Source organism: Octodon degus, unplaced genomic scaffold (genome assembly GCF_000260255.1).
Source record: "Octodon degus isolate 3935 unplaced genomic scaffold, OctDeg1.0 scaffold00102, whole genome shotgun sequence".
Lineage (NCBI taxonomy): Eukaryota > Metazoa > Chordata > Mammalia > Rodentia > Octodontidae > Octodon > Octodon degus.
Window position 1 is genome coordinate 65719 of NW_004524678.1, and position 21099 is coordinate 86817.

Genomic DNA, 21099 nt, shown 5'->3' on the forward strand with positions numbered 1-21099 from the left:
GGTCATCTGTGCTTCAACAAGAGTCAAGTTGTAGAATGTAAAAACATCTGGATGGCCCAAAAACCTATTCTCAAACACTTGAAAACTGTGCTAATTACTAAGAGACCAAAGTAACCCTTAACTTGTTCAAAACTTTTATAATCAAGAAATGTTTTCATTTTCTTTTTGCAATACTCAAACACCACTATTTGCAAAGCTCTCTATTAGTACTTTATAGCACAGTCTAGCCATCATTCAAAAAATATAATTTTCTGAGCTGCAAGAAGTTATTTTTAATTTTTAGTATTGGGGAGTGTATTCAGGCCAACTCTGAGACAGAGAGGGCCTTGCTGGGGCACTTGGCTGCCTGGTGGTCCGCCTCCCAGAATGTCAGCATCAGAGGCATGCACTCCTAGGCACAGCTAAGAATAACGATTTTAAGCCAGAGGACAAAATATTTGACCTACACTACAAAAATAAGACATTTCAGTAATTCCTCTGGTCTTCAGAGGCAAGACAACAATGTCACAGGGAGTTTCGGAGAGCTGGACTCCCAGTGCAACGAGTCTGAACAGAGGAACGGTGTAAGCAGGACACTGCAGCATGAGCTCTACACCCTGCAGCTCTGATCACCACCTGACAAGGTAAGTCTTCTGGGCATGAACTCTGATTTTTTGCTCGAGAAGGAGCAAAACAACAAAGCACCAGACACACACCTGTTAAGGGAAACTAAGGCAGCCAGGATGTTTGTGACTTGTTTAGTGAAGGGAAGGAGACTGAAAACAAATTCTCAATCAGAAACAGACTAGATTCAGTATTGGCTATTTATTTTATCAGACTATACTCAACTTTTTCTGTTGGGTATCTCAAGAAATTGGGATGGAAAATTTACAAATACTTAAAAATCCAGTGATACCTTTAACATTTATTTAGACACTCATTGAAACATGTGTGCCAGGCAGAACAGGGCTTTGGGAGCATTAGCAGGATGGGGAGGGGTCCTGAGAGGCCGTGTCTCTGATCTAAAAAGAAAAGCAAGAGAGCAGTAGGCAGTGCAAGGAGAATCTTGTATCAACCAGGAGGGAAGTCCGACTAGCGCTGGGGAAGCACAGGCAGTAGCAATAGCTTGGGAAATGGCAAGAAAAGGTGATAGCAACGACAGAAAGCCTTGAATTGTTTCACAGCCTACTTCGTGAATTTGTTTACTTACATAGAAAGGGCCAGGGGACCCTACCCCCAATAGTGCTAGGAGAAGAGCGAGTAGGCAGCAAATACCCAAGTCTCCTTTCTCCCTGCGTATATAGACATAAAATTAAGCTCAGACTGTCTAGATAAAACTGCAGTTCCTCAAGACAGGAGTAAATCTGCCTCCCAGTTTTGCTAAACAAACAACTCTTAAATCATTGCATGGCAGAGAACACCTTCTACAACCTCTGTAACAAATCCATGGCCTCTACCTGCAGTTTTCAATTCAGAAATCCCTCAAAAGAAACTTTCCCAAGTTTGGCGGCAAAATCTGACCTGAAGCTATTTATTGTTTTTGGTAATCCCTCCTTAGTGCTAACATACGCGTCTATGGCCGCAGTTTTTTTTTCTTTCTTATGTGCTGGGGACAGAACTAAGGACCTCCCTCAGATATTTTGTGAGTTACAGGCCTGAACTCGGACTCTAATGGAGATGTGTTATCTCCCTCTACATAACATAAATTCCTGGCCTGGCGTGATAATGCACGCCGGTAATCCCAGCACTCTAGAGGCTGAGGCAGGAGGATGGCGGGTGAGCTAAGCAAGCCCGGGTTACAGTGAGACCCATTCCTTCTGCGAGGGTTTCCAACTCGCGCAACTCAAAACCGTTTCTGAAGCAAACGTTTTGCACAGGAAGCTTAAACAGACACGAGCAACAGGAAAAATTTCTATTTTTCCTGCCCCCAAAGTAGCACCATTGAACAAAGAACTCACGAATCATCTCTACAGGCGAAGCCTGTAGTAAGGGCTCGAAATCAGAGCAACCTTTAACCATCACCAGGTGTCCAAGTGTTTCTAATGGGTTGCAGTACTCTTATTTTTTTTCTGGTGGAACCTTGTTCCATGCTGCCATACCGGAACCATCCTGTTTAAAGCACTACCCTGGGAACGGGCTCTGCGGTCTGGCGGCCCCTGTTCGATCCTAAAAGGTAGGAGACCGAGCAGGCACCCACCGCCTCGGCGAGCAGCTTTTCCAGTTGTCACGATGCCTGTGATCCGCGGCGCGTCTCGTAACCATCGATCGGCGCTCGTCCCCCCTCTCGGGAGAAATTAATGAATGGGGCGGCGGCGGGCCCGGAGAGGCACCCCGGGAACAAAGGCGTCGGGGCTCGGCCGGAGCGAACCGGCCTCGGAGCGGGCCGGGCGCACGGTGGGGGAGGGGCGGCCCGCCTGACGTCAGCCTCCTCCACGTCTCCCTCTCTTCCCGGGCGACCCGGGGCCTCAGCGCGGGAAGACTACGGCAGCCGCCCGCCCGGCCCCCCGGGAGTCCACGGACCGCGCCCGGCCGCGTCCACCCTGGCGCCTCCACCAGCGCCGTCGCCGCCTCCTGGCCCCCGGCCCGGCCCCGCGCCCCTTACCCAGCCCTGGGCACCCCTCGGCGGCCTCACCTGGCAGGATTGGAGCGCAGCGACGGCGATGGGCCCCAGCGAGGTAGACGCGGAAGAAGTGGGCGCAGCCTGACTGACCGCGGCACAGCACAAGCAGCGCGCCCTCCTCCTGGCGCCGGAAGAGGAAATGCCGAGCACTAAGCCCCGCCCCTTCCGGTCGGTTCCGCCCTCCCAAAGACTGCGCTTGCGCGCCCCCAGCTGGGCGCTGGTGGAACTGCGCTCCGCAGCCGAAAGCTTGGCGCTTGGCGTCCCCAAAGGGCGGAGGGGCCGCCGGTGCCGCAGGTGGTGTTCCCGCCAGCCCTGCGGACACTGCTCACTTGTTGGCTCGAGGGCAGATTTAGATTCCCTGTCTGTGGCTTTGATTGCCCGGCCTCTGAGCTGGGCCAGTGTGGACGCAGGTCAGATCTTGGGGCAAAACTGAGCCGACCTAGGTCAGTGCGGGAGAGGAAAGACGTTTGCAAGGGCCTCTAAGAAGCAGTGTGGGGCCGGGGAGATACCTCGGTGGAGTAAGTGCTTGCCTGGCAAGCATAGGGTCCCGAGTTCGATCCCTGGTTCTGGAAAAAAAAAGCGAGAAAGCAGCAGTGTGTTCCAGAAAGACAGCTGGCTGTCGATAACGGTGTCCCCTTCTCGGTGGTCCTAGGCTTGGAGTCCAGGGCTTTTACAATTAACCCCCCTGCCCTTTTCTATTTTGCAACAGGTTCTTGCTACATTGTGAAAATGCCCAGACTAAGGCGATCAACATCTCTTTAGCATTTTTCCTTTCATACTAGGGCTCGAACTCAGCAGCCTGCACTGGCTGAGCGCGTGGTCTCTGCGTCACAGGCCAGGCTGTTTTGAATAAACGTTTAGGTGCCTACTGTGCAGGCCCGAGTGGTTGACACATGACTCCAGCTCTCAAGGAACTGTTAGCTAGTGAAGATGTTGAAATTATATGGCCTAATTCCGGTGTGGTAGCACATGCCTGTAATCTCACCATTTAGGGAGGCTGAAGCAGGAGGACCGCTATGAGTTTGGGTGGCCTGAATTGCTACTGTCTCAGAAAACAACAATCACGGCCTAGGTATTTGGTTCAGTGGTAGAATTCTTGCCTTGCATGCTCAAGGTGCTGGGTTGAATCGGCAGCGCCACAAAACAAAAACGATATGCAACATTAACATCTTTTAATGTACACAATACACATGTAACCTGTTAGCGTTGGATGGACCTTTGACTATGTGTCCTCCCCTGCATTGTACCTCTGCCTCCTGCCATGCACAGTTCTCTTACTGAGAAAGGTGCAAGAACTTCAAGTACCAGAACCTATTTGCTGAGGGCACAAGGGCTATGGAAAATACCCACTGATGTGGTAGACCTTCTGGCCTCCCAGGAGGCCATGAATCAGCAACTTGACTCACTGAAGCCTGAAGCAACAGGAAAAATCAATAACATGGTCTGGCTGAGTTTAAAGTTTTAGTATCCTGTTCATCAGATTTTTTTTTTTTTTTCCTCATCAGTTCTGATTTTAAACAATGCATCGAAGTATCTCTAGTCTTTGGTCACAAACACCCTGTGCCCCCTGGAAGCATCCACCTCCTGGGCCTGGCCCTGGGTGTCAGTGATGGGCAGTGTGGGCTGTCTCCACCTCTGGGATGCTCTGCAGACCATCGTGGCTTGGTCCTGCCTAATTCTCGGAAGCTGTGCTGCCCAGGCCTCCTAGTTCAGGGTGGGCCCAGCAGTATGGCACAGAGGCCCGTCCTCTCCTGTTCCTTTCTCCTCTGGGCTCCCCCAAACCCACTTTGGGCTGGGCTTCTGTTTCTGAAGACCCTAGTGATGCACTGAAAACTACAAGTTTTACAAACTGGTGGTGTGTAATACAGGCATTTCAATTTCTGTCTTTTGGATTCCAAGTTCAATATGTGATATAAGGGTATGTTTTTAGAACAAAATACAGACTTTAAATCTCATACATGAAGATTTAATTAAATGAAAATTTATTCAAATTTAAACTTACATCCATGAAGAAACATTAAACATCAAGATCACAAAGGAAACTGTCTACTTCTTTTGGGGCAAGGAGTGAATGACATACAAGGCTGACTGACAAAAACAAATGCTTTTCAAACTTGCTACTTAAACTCTGTCTACTCATTCAAGTATGTCAATTACACTTGGCCTGTGGAGAGTTTATCCACTTCGGGCAAGGTAACTTGAATAAACTTCCTTCAGTTTCACATCATGGCTCTCATGTCTGAAAGCTTAGATTTGGTTATAAACTTGGCAAACTGATTCTCTTCATTTCCTGCAAATGCAATCGACTTTTAAACTAAGTTAAACAAATACCAATTTTGCATGGGCCTTGTAAAGGGCAGAAGAAAACTGCAATTGCTCATTGAAGTGCAGAATGGAAGAGAGATGGAAACTACTGCTAGGTCCACCGTCAGATCAACCAAGAAGCCTGTGAAGGCCGAGTCGACAGGGCCTAAGTCAGGGCAAGTCTGAAAACCTCTGATCACCTTAGTACGCAACAGCAAGGATTTTCAAGTATGCTACAACGGTCACTCCTTCACGAAGGACTAACCTGCACAAGTCAAGTGACAAGCCTTTCTCATGTTTTATGGGACATGAAGGCAAAGGAAGATTTAGGATTGAGTAATATTCAGAATTCCAAAGTAAATTACAAACATTTAGTTGTGAGACAGATTTCATGTACCCTAAACTCCATTCTCTTAGATCATAATCATTTGCCTGTCTGTACCTACAGGCCAATTTGTGTTCAGCATCCTAGTGCAGCAGACTACTATAAATAGCAGGCGTGGCTTATGTCTAGTAGACCACTGAGAAAAACCCTTTGTGCTTTCTGTTCATTCTTTACATGGAAAAATGGAAACTGCTTAGGTTAAAACAAAAATGGTAGACATTTTTCCCAAGGTAGAAACAAATGGATTCCTGACCCTAAAATCTTTTATTCACTTGGGCATTAAATTATCTAACCTTAAACACTGTTATCTCTAGAAACATACATATCTACCTTCCTGGGGAAGTTGTTCCACCCAGATCAACATACAAATTACTCGTGGGATTCTGATTCTAGCTAAAATGACAAAAAATATTTTAAATAAAAAAATAGGAGTGTTAAGACTTGATGTCAAGGTTTTTCTTTCATAGGAAGGAAGAAGTGCTCTATTACTTGGATCTATAAAATGATCCAAACTTCAGACAGGAAGTTGGTAACCTGATTTATCTTCTTAATGGCTTTGGCTCATGAATAAATGATAATGGTTTTATGTGTTTTTCTTATAAAAAGAAATGTAATTTGTATAATGATGAGTCCTATTTGCCACATTCGTTTTGCTTTTTAAAGGATTCCTAATTAGTAAGACACATTATATAATTTATAACAAGAAATCAAAACTTTCACTGAAAAGCCATTCTTTGACCACAGTTGGCCATTAGCTAAAATTCAGGAAAGTACCTAGGTCTGATCACCAAATCAATAAATCTGGCCTCAGGCTGACTAAAAGCTTCCTTTAATCTTCCTATTAGGTCTTCCTTTAAATTAAACCATTCTGTTCATGAATTATTTAGGTGAATGGCACAGTTACAGAAAGAGCACGATGCAAGACAAAACATGAAAGAATCTAAAAGAAACTCAAGTTCAGCACATTTCAGGAATTACACTCTGAACCAAGACACATTGATTTTAATAGGAGGGAAGCGCTACGTCTTGAAAAGCTTTAGAGAAAAACAGCGAAGTCCAGTTTCCTTCCTATGTGCACAGGACGACTCCCAGGCGCAGCTGAGTGTGGCCCGGAGCGGATCTCAGCCACCTCAGCCACCTCAGCCACCGAGCAGCCAGGCTTCCCGAGGCGACGCCGACACGCTCAGGCTTAAGCTTTTTTTTACCTGGCTTCTCTAGCTGCAGCCCGTCGCACCACGCTCACTGCTTTCTCAACCCTGGAATCACACTTTTCAAACGTTTTATTCATCACATTTTTCTTCTTGAAAGTCACTCATTTTCCTTATACAGCATAACAAGTATCTCTGTAAGCATTTCTTATAAGCTCGGTTTTGAATACTGATGTTCTCCCAGATGCTACAGTGTCACAAAACCAGAATGGGGGTATTGTAACCTTTCTAAATTCCAGTTCGTATGGATTTATAAAAATTATCTCTCCCCTGTTCCTTCAAGATAAATAATTCCCTTCTCAAGTCTTTATATTTCTACTTTCCAAATTTCTTTCCATCTGGCCAGTACAGAAGGAAAAATACAAACCATTCCAGAGTAAAAGAGCTTCCCTATTCTCATTTAGACCTCAAGGCTATGCATATATGGTAGTATTTTAAAAACGTTAATAGCTGTTAATACTTTGAATTGAAAAAAATTAAAAAGCTAGAGAAAATATATCACAAGTAATCAGTTTGAATCATATGAAAAGCTAAACGTTCATATAAACATTTTATCACTATAAAAGACAACATAATTATACTTCATTTTCTTTTAAAAAACTACCCTTTAACATAATATTCATAAGCTAGTCATCCCTTAGGTTTTCTGTACTGATAAAAAGTTATTTTTAAAAGAAAAGTGTTTAAATAATTGTTTCATGGAAACAGAAAGTCTTATCAAATTCTGATAAAAAAACAACAACTATACTTATGGGTAGAGTCTTACCACACTATTAATTGTCTTTCATCAAAGATGGGTCTTTAGGAAGTTTGACATTGGTTAATAGGAGAAGATTCTCAGTGATCGACAAAAGCGCCACGTGAAGATGAGGTAGTGAGGCTTTTCTGCTGCATGGAAGGTAGACATCCCCTCAGAAGCGACGTCTACCCTGGCACTGGCGTCTCGTGTCCTGGGCCCCTCACGGCTGGCAGAGCAGCCCCTTCAGCCACTGCTCCCCTCACAGACCGAGTCTGCCTGGAGACCACTGAGAACACAAAGGCTACACCATAACGGTAATGGAGACTTTCTGGCTTTGTTTCTTAATTACTGGAAACTTATTTTAAAGCCATTATTGAAAAATGCCATTTTTATGTTAACAGCAGAACTACAGGACAGGAAAATGCTATTTTAACATAGACATGATAAGAAGCATTTGTTCTAACTTGCAAATTTGGAGGAGTCAAAGTTCTTCCAATCCAGGTAGAACAAAGCTTCTTAATCTAGCTAAACCAGCATAAAGAAACAACCGTATTAAAAATGCCAACTTGCCTAGCATGGGGTGCATACCTGTAATTCCAGCATTTGGGAGGCTGAAGCAGGAAGATCACCGAGTTCAGGACCAGCCTGGGCTAGAAAGTGAGCTCAAGGCCAGCCTGAACTACATCACGAGACCCTGTCTCACAAATACAAAACAAAACCAACCCCCCCCCTCCAATTTATACAAAGGGATAAACAGCCTACTGGGAGAAAAATTTGGTATCTGCTTATATTAGTCATTGATTCTTTTAAAAAAGAGAAAGGGTATCAGTCTATCATATTTAGGTACATGGAATTAATGACATTTCTGAGACTATGGCCCTATTCTCTGAAATATCATTTTTGTCCTACTGTCTGGTAGGACATAAGCCATGTAGCTGTCAAAATGCGCTTTATTCAGTGCTTGGGAGGCTGAAAACAAGAGGATCACTAAAAGTCTGATCTACGCAGTGAGACACTGTACTAAAATACAAAAAAAAAAAAAAAAAAAAAGCTCTTTATTGAAGCCTCTTTAAAGATCTCAGTTAATTCTGAAAACAGGAAAAAATATTTGAAACTTGAAGATCAAAAAAATATTAAGCTTTCTCAATAGTAAGCTCCATGCTTATTTCTTGCCTCTTTATTCAAGTTTAACTTAAAATAACGAAGCAGTATTTAGGTACTCTTGGGTTACCAGAGGAAATCTGTGGCTATTTATCAACTGCAATTTGCCCAGGCCCAGAGCTCATCTAAGAGGCCTAATGCAAGAGCAACTACTCATAATAATACAGAAAAACCCCAGTTACTGTAGCAACTGCTAGCTGCTAATAGTGTTACCATTATTTTTAAAGTGCCCAATGAGAAAGGGACAAAATGAATGTTCTGAAGATGGCTTAGGGAGGAGAAGGGGCTTCTCAGCAGTGTAAGGAGCTACCCCGCCACACTGCGGCTGATGCTCTTCCAGGTGGTCAGGTAATCATTGACTCTCACTGGCCAGATGAATCAACAATACAGTGATTCTCTTTTATAATTAGTATTTAAAACAAGCTAGGGGTGTTGATGTCTGTAATTCCAGCACTCAGAAGGCTGAGGCAGGAAGATAGCCATGAGTTCAAGGCCAGCCTGAGCTACATGGCAAGACCCTGTCTAAAAAATAAACCCACACAAAATTTGACTTGAAGTAATTGTTACTTTTAACATCCCTGTTAGCAAATTAAAAAAAAAAAAAAAAAAAAAGAACTGCATTACTATGAATGAGTTGTAACACTATTGAAAAATTTCAAAACTCAATGAAAAGGAGCTGGGAAAGTATTTTATGTTCAGGAATACTGATAGTATAGATTAATGGGTTATTTTACATGTAGCAAAAAATACAAGATTATTTTAAAACAGTTAATATATGATATTCAAATGTGTTTCCAATGCCTACTAAATTCAAATATGCCCAGATCATATATAAATTAGGTAAAGAAAAAAGTTTAAGTATACAACCTACATAGCAAAAGCAAAACTCAAACATCTGGTTAAAAACATCTATTAACCTCCTGGGTATAACCTTAAATAATTAAAGTATACGAAAAATAAACTAATGTGGAAGTCAAGTTTAGGGCAGAGGTTTCTTTTATACCAAGACTGCCTTCGTAGAAAAAGTCAGAGGCATAAAAGAACGAGACACCGTGCGAAGTGGCCTCTAGCACTGTTCCGGGGCGTCCACGCGGAGGACCCTGACCTTGGACTTGTAGTGATACTCCTTCAGATACAGCTTCATGGGGGATGGGATGGGAAGGGCGTCGATGCCGTCGTAGGTTGTGCAGTTGCAGATGACCGTCCGGCAGATGTGCTGCAGGGAGAAGGGGAAGGTCCGAATGAGGGGCGTGGACAGCAGGGGCTCGAAGAACATGCAGGCGCTGGGGTCCTTGTAGTGCTCCAGCAGCCCGGTGATGTCGGGGGAGTGGAAGACGCAGGGGTCGTGCGCGTCGAAGCTGAAGTTGTGGTTCCACTGCTCGATCCTGGCGTGCAGGGAGCGGCTGTAGCGCCGGAAGCTGACAGAAAACAGGTAGTCCTCCTGCGCCGAGTCCCGCAGCAGGAAGGTGCCCTCCGGCTTGCCGTCGAGCAGCGCCTCGGCCGCGTACTTGTCCATCACGCCCCAGTAGCAGGGGTTGTTGTTGATGCGCAGCAGGTCGGGCACCAGGCAGTGCACGTAGTCCACCTGCGTGTGGTACTTGGGTGGCGTCTCTAGCCGCAGCAGCTCCTCATCCAGCTCCCACTTGGGCTTGTTTCTCTTCCTGGAGCTTGTGCAGAGTGTGACCATGTCCTCGTCTGAGTCCATGTCGCTGTCCTCTACACTGCTGCCAGACGCCAGGTTGGCTGCAGAGGCGGATGTGGCGCCGGGAGTCGGGGCGCCCGGCTGCGGTCTGCCACACATAGCCTCGGCCCTCCTGGGCTGGAGCTGCGCATCCCGCGGGTCGCGCTGGGGGAGGTCAGCGCTGCCCCAGTCGTCGGAGCTGGGGCTAAGGGGTGCGGTGTGCTGCTTAATGAAGTGCCACCTGAAGGCCAGGTCTGAGCGCGGCGGGAAAGGACATTTGTCCAGCATGAGCTCGCTGATATGGATCTTTCTTCTGGCTGGAAGCCCGGGAGAGTGGCGGCTGCTGCAGTTTTTGATCGGAAAACACTGGCCCACGGCATCCTGTAGCTTCTGCTTCAGAGATCGGCCCAGAAAGCGGTGCCCGCAGGAGTGGTCCAGGTCCAGCTCCAGGGACGAGCAGCTGTGCTTCCGCTCCTGGCCCCGCAGCGGCCGCTCGCTCTCCGCCCCCATCCCGGACCCCTCCGGCGCCTCGGTGTCCGAGCAGCTCTCGCCCTTTCTGGACCACGACAGCTTCTTGCCGCTCCACACGTAGCCATCCTTCCGGTCCGCGCTCCGGCTCCGGCTGGTTTTGGGTCTCACGTCTACATTTTTATTACTATTTTCACTACTTTCTGCCATTTTAACAAATTGTCCGCAAAGCCCAACAGTGTTATAAATACCGCTTTTTCAGTTTTTCTGACTGGAAACTTCTTTTGGGCACTTTCTGGATGTACCTAAAGGGCGAGAGAAGTCATCAGACATGCCACGTCCACTTTCCATGGTCTAGAGTATTAAGCCGAATTAGTCATGAGAGGAAAAGACAAAATTACTACATGAAAAAGATTGAGAAGACGGCCCAGAAAAAGCCAAGCTTCTTTGCGTGGCCCTCAATTTATGCTTTTTTTTTTTTTGGCAGAACCGGGGATTGAACTCAGGCCCACAGCGCTTGCCAGGGAAGCGCTTATTCCACTGAGCCATCTCGCCAGCCCCACTCAATTTATGCTTGAACATGGATCATTTCTAGTCTTGAACTGTATTTTATGACCATCTCTACTCACCTGTTTTTTAAATTTCACAAGACCAGTGAATTCACAATTTATGATCTGGTTAAGAACTATTGTTCCTTCACCTTTGCCTCGCTGCTAACCCTACAAACTTAAGTGGGATTCTTGGGATTTGGGCCAGTTGGGGCCCAAAGGTTGGTGAAGTCCCAATCACCCCAGAGTGTTGCTTTTCATACAGTTTTTGTGTCTTTGACTCTTTTGGGGGTGGAAGGGGGAAGGGGGAGGTACCAGGGATCAAACTCAGTACCTGTGCTTGCCAGGAAGGCGTTTATGCTGCTGAACTATCTCCCTGGCCCCAACTGTCTCTCCTAAATGCTAACATATGACAATGGCCTGACTGGGTACAACTTGTGTCACACAGCCATACTAGAACTACACATTCCTATCTGGGAACTAACTGTGCCTCATCATTTTTTTTGAGAATTTTTTTTTTTTTTTTGGTGGCTCAGGCTGCCTTATGTTCTGATGTGGTGTAGCATGGGGAGCTTGGGATCGAACCGCGGTCCAGCAAGCCTGACTGGGTTTGCCCACGCAGGCACTCAAAAACTGAGCTAACTGGTAAGCCTCTCATTGCTTTTTTGCCTGTCCACTGCATTCCTTTGGGAGGGGAGGGCCTTGTGTCTGGGGAAGGGTCCTGCCACCAGAGTCTCATTTGATGCTCCCACCCCAATTCTCCCCCCCCCCCGGAACTGGAGATTGAACTCAGGCCCTTGTGCTTGCGCAAGTACTTATTCTACTGAGCCATCTCTCTGGCTCCGCATCCCCTCATCCCCTTCTTTTGGATCAGAGAGCATCGCCTTGATTACATGTTTCTTTTTATGGTATCTTGTATGGCCATTTTTCTTTTGACCAATGACTCAATGAGGCTGGAGACTGTTTAACCAGGGAGCTAGGCAGGGTAGGGTTAGACAAGCTTTTATTAGGAACACAATACCTAGGAACTAGGGCTTTGGATCTCCCAAAGGTTGAAAACCATCCTTTAAGCAATTTTTCAGGGTTCCAGCCTTTCTAGGTCAGGGACGGGACATGAACAATTTGTTTTAATCTGATCTGCAGTCTCTATGACTTTTTTCTTATCGTCTGTAGACAGTGGTTGCTGTAAACTTTTCACAAACTCCTCGGAGGCACATAAATAGGCCAAGGTTAACTGATTTTGATAGCACTGCACATTTTGGTTTGCTGTTTTGTTAACAAGTTAAACACTTTGGTAGTCTTATTAGCTATAATTTGTACAACTATATATAGTCTATGCAGTTCAGGATGTAAATGAGGGTGTGGTAGCGCCAGGGCCACCCAGTTTCTGCCAAGTGGCAGGGCCATAATATTGGATCATATGCTCAGGAGGCCATTCAGAATCCTGTTAGTCACCAATCTGTAGGACACGCAGTCTTCTTAGCTTCTGTCCCCATCCATATAACTGGACTCCCAGAAGTTCCCTCTGGGCAAGTGGGAGTATGAAGACTGCTGTGAATGTATGCAACCCTGCCCAGTTGGGGAGCACGGCGTAGGCTGCTCTCCTGCAGACCTGGTACAGTCTACTGGGGGTTCGCCATCCACGGCTGCGCCAACACTGTTCCAAGCCTCTCAGAGATGGGAGAAGTTAGGTAGGGGTTCGATCTGGTTCGAGATAATCTGAGGACCTTGCCCTTGGGTTTTCCAGGTGGTTAAACTATACAACCTGTGACTTAGGCATGGCAGACTTCTGACAGTCACAGTGGATCTTCTATTCCCATCAGACAAGGCAATTGTTTTTTAATGATTGAGGTTTTGAGAAGCCAAACCCCAGGTGTGAATCTAGGGGGCTACTGCAGTCACCTTCATGGGGGGGGAGGGGGGATAGCATGACAGTGAATGGGCCCCTCTAAAGGGGCTTCAGGGGTTGCATATTTTTATCCCTGCACAACATCTTGTTCAAGATCAAGTGTCTGTGGTCAAACTCATGAGCACTTGTTCTCCAACCTAGTGGTATAGAGTGGCTAATGTTGAGTCTAAACCCGTCTGTTGCCTCAGGGTGAGATTATCAAGCCCTCTTTATCCCTTAACAAGAGGAGGAATCTCTCATAGAGAATTTCACACGAGAGAACCCAATTTGTTTAGTGAGACTAGGCCTAGTCCTCAGCAGGGATACAAGGGACAGTTGGTCCCAGTTCAGCTAGTTTCTTGACAGTCTGCTCAGCTGTGGTCTCAGAGTCCAGTTGGCATGCTGTATGTAGTCTCTATGCAATTTTTAGTCCCGTGGTCACCAGCTGTACCACCCCCTCGACTAAAGCTGGCCTGGTCACTGGCTGATCCTATGCCTTCTAAACAGGGAATAATATCTCTCTAAAGGAATCAGGCCATTTCAGAAGCCTTTGCAGTGTGGGTGGGGAAGGCGCCCAACCTGAGGGTGCACACGATGACTAACAAATGCTTGCAGCCACGGACTGGGGGAACACTCAGGGATGCCCACAACCAATTTCCAAATGGGGCTCCCCGACACAGCACCCCAGGAGCAGCCCTGGAACCCTGCTGTGGGTTATTGTGGGCACCCTCCACACTGCTTACACAGTTAGGCTATGCAGAGGGCCATGGACACCAACTGTCAACCCACCACAGTCACCTCTGGCCCAAATGGGTGTCCTCAGGAAACTTCCTGATGAAAGTGGAGCTAGTACCTAAGGGACTGCAGCCCTGCTGCCTTCAAATTTTCACCAGCCACCTGAGAGGTAGCTTTTCTTTTCTTCACTTTGTAGCCCAGGTGGGCCTCCAACTGAGATCCTCCTGCCTCAGTCTCCCCAGTGCTGGGATTACAGGTGTGTGCCACACCTTGTTTTCTGTTTGTTTTTTTTTTTTAACTATTTGGTACAGGGTTTCACTATGCAGCTTGGACCCAGTGATCCTGTTTTCAGCCTCCCCGGCACTGAGATCACAGGTATGTGCCACCACACCTGCCCTTGGTTGCAGCGCACCAGGGGTGGGGCCAGCACGGCTTGCAGTCCTGGGGTTCAAGGATGGAACCCCAGTCCTTGTGCTTGCCTATGCAGGTGCTTAGTTCACTAAGCTATCTCAACAGCCCTTTTATTTCATTCTTAAACCAAGTACTATTATAATTAAACCCATGGGCTAGGAACAGTGCAGCAGCTATAGCCCCTGGAGGCCCTGAGCTTTGCCTCCTGGTTTCCCTGAGTGACCATGGTGTTTCCTGTCTGGTGTCCCTGACAGTGCATGACTGCCTCTCTTTTGGCGCATGCGGATATAACATTGAGAAGTTCAACCATTTCTCTACCGTATTTTATATTTCTCTTTCCTTTATATTGAGGTCCATGTACATGCAGTGGTGAAGGCATACTTAGAATCTCTATATATTGTCCCTTCTACTCTATTAATGTCAATACTGAATATGGCATAGGGACAGTCTGTTCTTGCCCCAAAGCTTTCAGCCTCTGCCACCCAGAGGGCAGTAGCTGCTAGCACTCGCAAATAGGGTGGCCAGTCCAAGCCAGGCTGTTTGGAAAGGTACACCGCTGCCGACCCATGGCCCCAACATCTGGGTTAAAACATCTGCACTGCCGGTGTGCCTGTCCATGTCCGAGAAGCAGTAAGTCCAAGGGTCCCAGGCCTGGTGCTTTGGTGAGGGTCTGTTTGATCTCTTTGAGAGTCCTGTGCTGTACTTGTTTCCACAACAGAGGTTCTCCTTCTTCCCTCTTTGTGGCTTTCTAAGGGGGTTTTGCCAAGACTGTGAAGTTAGGTATCCAAATTCTACAAAAACCTGTGGCTGCAAGGACCTCCCAGACCTGGAGTCTGCTTGTCAGTACGGTGACTGAGGAAACTACCTGCTTTCTCTCAGACCCGAGTTGACACTGTCCCTGTGACAAATGGAAAATAAAATATTTTAATTCCTCCTCGCAAATCTGGGCCCTTTTTTCTGGAGACCTTGTACCTGGCCTCTCACAGCAGAGTGGGGAGCTGTTGAGCTTCTTCCATGTCATCCTCTTGGGACCTTCTGGCCAGCAGCAAGTTAGTTGCATACCGGAACAAGACACGGCTGTGCCAATCTGCCGGAAAGGCTCTCAGACCAGTAGCTGGCACCATGCCAACAATGGTCAGGAAAGTTTTGAACCCCAGGGGCAGCCTGGTCCAATTCTGCCAGTCTTTGCCATTATTTTCTGAACTTTTCCACTGGAAGGCAGATTCACTGGTTTTGTGGTACCAGGCAGAGGTAGAAAGAGACACCTCTGAGGTGTACCATGGAAAGCAGGCAGCTGCAACGAGGATGAGACCCGGGAGAGTGCAAGGATTTGAGACAACGGGGTGCAGGGTGACGAGAACTGGCTTACTGCTCGAGGATCCTGAAGTGGCCCAGTCATCTGTGCCCAGCATCTGGACAGCTGGAGGGTGTGTTCCAAGGGCACTGCAAGGTTGGAGGATCCCACAGCTTGGGAGCCTCTCCAGGTGTTTCTAGATCCCAACCTGTGCCTTGTGAGGGATAAAATACTGCTTTTGGGGAATTGGCTGTCTGGGATGTTCTGGGCCACGCTGGGTGGATCATCTTTAGCCCATACACCAGGTGAGTTGAAAGTTACCTGGGCCTGTTGCTTTGGTAATAGATCTGGATTCATTAAAGCCACATACAATTTGGGGAGGTACAGGAACTATAAGACCACTTTGTGGTTGTCTAAATCGTACCTTTGGAGCAGCAGGAGAGGATGGTGTGTTTAATAGTTCTCAGTCCCACGACAGTGACGTCTCTGTGAGGGGGGCTTAAAAGGGTTGGGTCACTAGAGAATACTTCATCCCCTGTGTACCATGAAGTCTCCCCACACCACACAATTACACTGGCTCTTGGGGCCCCAACAAAATAGAATCCGATCTGTCCTACTGTTCCTCATAGTCTTCTATGGTGGTGTACAAAATCATCTTTGCTTGCTCCTCTGAAAAGCCGTGACGCTGGTACTGGCCCTGGAGCACATGGCTTTTTCTCTCTTGTCTAGGGCCTTTGGTAATTATTGAGCCAGAGGAGGTACTCATTCTGGCCTCAGTACATATACTGTCCCGTTCTAACTTTGGTCCTGGGCAAGATCACTCTCGCTGTCCTACCCCATTTTGGCCCTGGCCCTAGCTCTTTCCTAGAGAATCTGACCACCACTCCACTATGGTGGTAGCCAACAAGGCCTTTTCTGCATCTCTGGTGTTCTTCCCTCTGACACCTGCTTATGGTTGACAAACAGTCTGGTTGCTACTAGAAACAGTTAAAATACCTAGAAATAAACAGCTTTGGGGTGGTGTGAATGAGGATCAATGCACTTTTTAGCTCACCCAAGGTTTTTAGCTCCATTTAATGTTACATCCAGGGACATGTAGCATTTTGATGAATATAAAAGTAATTCATCCTCACTGTGAAGGACAAACCAGGCATAAAGTTATGAAGAATAAAAGTTAGCACAACCTCATCACTCAGTAGTGGTCAGTCACGCATTCACTGTCTTTATGCAGGTAGCTGCTGGGAAGGGTGCAGCTCCACAGCACAGCAAAGGCAAAGATTAGAAATGCAGTTTTGGGTTTCGCTTCTGTCGCAGGCACATGACCTCGCTTGCTCAGTTCAGCAGCCTGCATACAGGGCACTGACGGCATCCACCTTATGGGCTGGGGATGGCATGAGGTGGGTCTATAAAGTACTTAGCCCCTACTGTGCTCAGGACTCAGTAAAAGCCAACATGTACTTTCACGTACTTAAAAAGAGAATCAGATGTGCTGCTTAGTTAAAGCACCCAGGCCAGTTTCACAGAGCTAGCTCACAAAGAAGAAACCAGACTACTTGTCTCTCTAGCCTGCTGCTAACTACACAGTAGACTTTTATGAGTCAATATAATTTGGAGAAACACAGCCAGTGTTTTCAAGTGAAACGTGATCAATATGCGAGACAGAGCTGGAATCACAGACCACAAGCTGTAGGCAAGGCGTCCCCTTCCTCCCGAGACCCAATCTCTAGCCTTCCTCGGCACAAGCTGCCCTTGGCAGAGTTTACCACCTTGGAAGTAACAGCTCCAATCAATTATCTATGGATTTTGGATTAACTGTTCTTAGTATGCTAATGCTGCACATGTCCATAAAACCCTAAAAATACAGATGTCCTACATAAGCTTTCCACATATTCATACATTTTTCACACACTTCAGCATTAATGCACTGAAAATCTTCTGGCTGGCTATGGTTTCACAATTCTCTTAGAATTATGGCCTTTTTGTGCTTTTTTTGCTAGAAATCTATGAGTTTGTGATCAGGAAATCCTATGTTTAGCCATATGTAGTAGCACATGTCTATAATCCCATGTACCTGGGAAGCTGAAGCAACGTGGTAACAAGTTTGGGGCCTGCCTGGACAACTTAGTGAGGCTGGACAACTAAGCACCTGCTTTGGCAAGTGCAGGGACCAGGGTTCGATCCCCGGTCCCGCATGCAATGCCAGCCCTCAGCCCTGGGGCATGCTGAGCTTAACTGAGTCTGGGCATGGTGATGTGAGCTTGTAATCCCAGCACTGGGAAGGCTGAAAACAGGAGGATCACTATGAGTCTGAGCTGTGTAGTAAGACCCTGTACCAAACACGTAAATGAAAAAAATAAATAAATTTAATTAAAAAGGCTGGAGATACAGCTTAGCAGTAGAGTGCTTGCCTAATAGGCACAAGGCCCTAGGTTCTAGCCACAGCTGGGAAACAATTTATGTTCCAGTTGTTAAGTTTCCAAAGTAGGAAGAAAATACTATTTCTAATTAGATTGTCTAAAAAAAAAATAAGAAAACAGCTGGGCATGGTGGTGTGGATCTGTAATCCCAGCCCTTACGAGGCTAAGGCAGTAGGATCACTGAGTTTGAGGACAGACTGGATTGCCTACTAAGTCCCTGACTAAAAAAAAATAAAATAAAATAAACAAAAAATAAAGAAAAGTTAGAATTTCTTACATTGAACCATGTAAGAACCATTCAACCATGTGGCTAATAACATTACTGTCAACGTCAGATGATACAGCGACACTTGTTAGATGGCACGCTATTTCTGAGGGAACAGCAATAGCCCCTCAAATCTGATAGATAAGATACAATAGGCCCTATTTTTGTGGCTTTGGGGATTGAACCCAGGGTGCTCTACTACTGAGCTACATCCCTAGCCAATTTTACTTTTTATTTTGGGGCAGGTCTCCTTAAGGTGCCCAGGCTGGCCTTGAACTTGCTAACCCTCCTCCTCAGCCTGCAGAGCAGCTGGGATACAGGTGTGTGTCACTGTGCCTGGTTATATAAGTTAAATTTTTTTGCTGTTTGTTGAACCAAGATCCTGTTATGTAATTCAGGCTGGCCTTGAAGTCACTATATAACCCAGGTTGGCCGCCAACTTGTCCTAACCAAGAGAATCTCTGTAGTATGCTGCAGTGAGACATACTCATGGACATTTTATTGCACGAGGTTTGCTAGTTATCTCAAAGTACTTAGGCAAGTTGTTGAACTTGCTGGCCTTGATCTTGCAAATTCTCTTGAGCAAATGCATTCTTAAAAACACATGCATTTAATTGGTCATATCACTGTGTAAGTACCCTCTCTGCACTTAAAACAGAAAGGATTTTCTTATTTCTTTCAGAAGTTTCATTAAACCAAGATATTTAAAAACATAAAAATTCTATCACACTCCTTTCAATAGAAAGAACACCGCTAACTTTTTTAGTGAGCAAAATTGTCTTTATTGTTATGAAGACTGACGAGTTTTTACAAAAGGTCCTTTGGTGTCTTGCCTACACATGAGAAACCTGAATGTAAAGGCAGTGTAGGGCTCTGTATTGGAATGACTCATTCCAAATAGCCTATCATTAATTCATGCAATTTTGTTTATTTATTTGTCTTTCTTTGCAGTGCTGGGGATTGACCCTGGGCACTTGTGCATGTCAGGAAAGCACTGAGCAGTACACTCCCAGCTCTTCTGTTTTCATTGTCTTGAGACATGGTTTTATTAAATTGTCCAGACTGGCCTTGAACTTGTGATCCTCCTGTGTCAGCCTAAGCAAATGGGATGATTAGTGAACCTCAAACTGAAGATCTTTGACAGTAGTTGCAAAACACCACCCCCTTTTAAAAGAGATTGAAAGAATCACTACTTTGGCTTCTGACTCAACTTAATTTTTTATGAAGGGAGCTAAGTTACAATGCTTTGGGGAGTAAACAGTGACATTTAAAAAATCACTTCTTAATGAGCAAGATACACATGTCTGAAACACAAGTTTATATAAAAGCTGTTTCAAGAAAGCAAGTTTCCAAATTCAGTAGCCACGTGGTCCCTGTTTCTACCACCAACTACAATAACTAGGATAAAACCATTGTCTTGCCTGACACTGTCAAAAACAGACCATTTAAGACATATTTAATTCTGCTGAATAAGGCTGGGAAAACAACTAAAACTTAATAATAATGTTAAGCTCTATCTGGAAAATAATTTTGCTTTCTAAGATGTTAGATAACATGACATATTTTTACTTATTCAATGACTTTATGTCTATAAATGCAGATGCACATCTAAGACCAGAATTCACATTAACTACTAACCCTAAGTAAATTTGGCTTATAAGGATTTAGCATATTACATAAAAAAATTCACAAATAAATTATTATTCTGGTAGTAATTCAGCCCTGGGACATTCCCCACCAAATCCACGATTCCAGGTTTACCTGAAAGCATTCTGACCATACTTTATAATATTTGATTTGGATTCTACAGAAATATTTAGGCTCTACACAGGAATTTATTTGGTAGTAGACAACAGATGAATTCCCGTGTTGCAGGAAAAAAAAAAAGGATTTGTTCATATAAAGGAGACAGGTCAGCAGCATAAGCATGTGACTGGCATGCACAAAGTCCTGAGTTTGATCCCCAATATCCCGAGGAAAAAAAAAGAAAAGAACAGAATCCCTGGTTAAGCAGAAGGGGTTGGGGAGATGGCTCAGCGGAACAAGTTCTTCCCTGGCAAGCGCAAGGGCCTGAGTTCAATCCCTGGTTCCGCCAAAAAAAAAAAAAAAAAAAATCCTTGTTAAGCAGCACCATGCCTGCCCCTCAGTCCCTTCCCCCATTTTCTCTTTTTTACCCCCAAATAGTGTTATTATGCCAGTGTTCTTCAATGTGTATGCTAGTGGATGCTACTGAAAAATTTCATACATATTCTGAGAAATAAGTTTTAGTGCATTATCACATTTCATGGTGACCATAGCTGAAAATAATGCACATTCTAAAACTGCTAAAATACATTTTTAATGTTCTCACCCAAATAGTTATATGATGGGTATGTTAATTAGCATGACTGAATTGCCTGCACTCATCCATCCATCCATCCAAAGAATTTCAACAGAATCCTAGAAACCAGAGTATTTAAGATGTATTATTAAAACATTTTAAGGAATAAACTGAGTAGATGCATTTTCCTTTCCAATTTGTAATTTTTTTTTTTCCCCAGAACCAGGGATTGAACTCAGGCCCTTGCACTAGCCAGGGAAGCACTTGTTCTACTGAGCCATCTCCCCGATCCCAATTTGTAATTTTTAATTATTAAATAGTACATGTCTGGTGCAGTGGTGCACACCTGTAATCCTAGCAGCTGGGGGGGGGGGCTGAGGCAGGATTGCCATGACTTCAAGGCTTGTGCACTGTGAGACTCTGTTTCTTTTTATTATCTGTGTATTTATTTTGTACAGGATCTTGCTACTTGTAGTGATCCTTGTCTCAGCCACCCTAGTGCTGGAATTACAGGCATGCATCACCATGCTTGGTTTTGGTGGCCGGCACAGTGCGCCCAGGGGATGCAGTACTGGGGAAGGAACCCAAGCCCTTGTGCTTACCAGGCACGCACTTACACTGCTGAGCTCTCTCCCCAGCCCTAAGACTATGTTTCAATAGGAAAAAAAAACAAAAA

At 45.5% G+C, this 21099-nt stretch overlaps 2 protein-coding genes across 3 annotated transcripts in view; both read right to left on the reverse strand.

Moving 5' to 3' along the window:
- Mapk1ip1l (mitogen-activated protein kinase 1 interacting protein 1 like) overlaps nucleotides 1-2732 on the reverse strand; it is a 10873-nt gene extending 8141 nt beyond the window's left edge. Inside the window, exon 1 of the mRNA XM_004638782.2 lies at nucleotides 2612-2732. The gene's annotated coding sequence lies outside the window, so the exon portion shown is untranslated. The remainder of the gene's footprint in view (nucleotides 1-2611) is intronic.
- A 5519-nt stretch (nucleotides 2733-8251) lies between these two features.
- Nucleotides 8252-21099, reverse strand: part of Socs4 (suppressor of cytokine signaling 4) — a 16285-nt gene continuing 3437 nt past the window's right edge. The window contains exons 2-3 of one of the 2 annotated variants that reach the window (XM_023723758.1): nucleotides 20454-20542; nucleotides 8252-10850 (exon numbers count right to left, since the gene is read on the reverse strand). In XM_023723758.1, the coding sequence (XP_023579526.1) occupies nucleotides 9463-10755 (1293 nt within the window). In that variant the 5' untranslated portion in view covers nucleotides 10756-10850; nucleotides 20454-20542 and the 3' untranslated portion in view covers nucleotides 8252-9462. The remainder of the gene's footprint in view (nucleotides 10851-20453; nucleotides 20543-21099) is intronic. The other variant, XM_004638733.2, reaches the window with a different exon arrangement.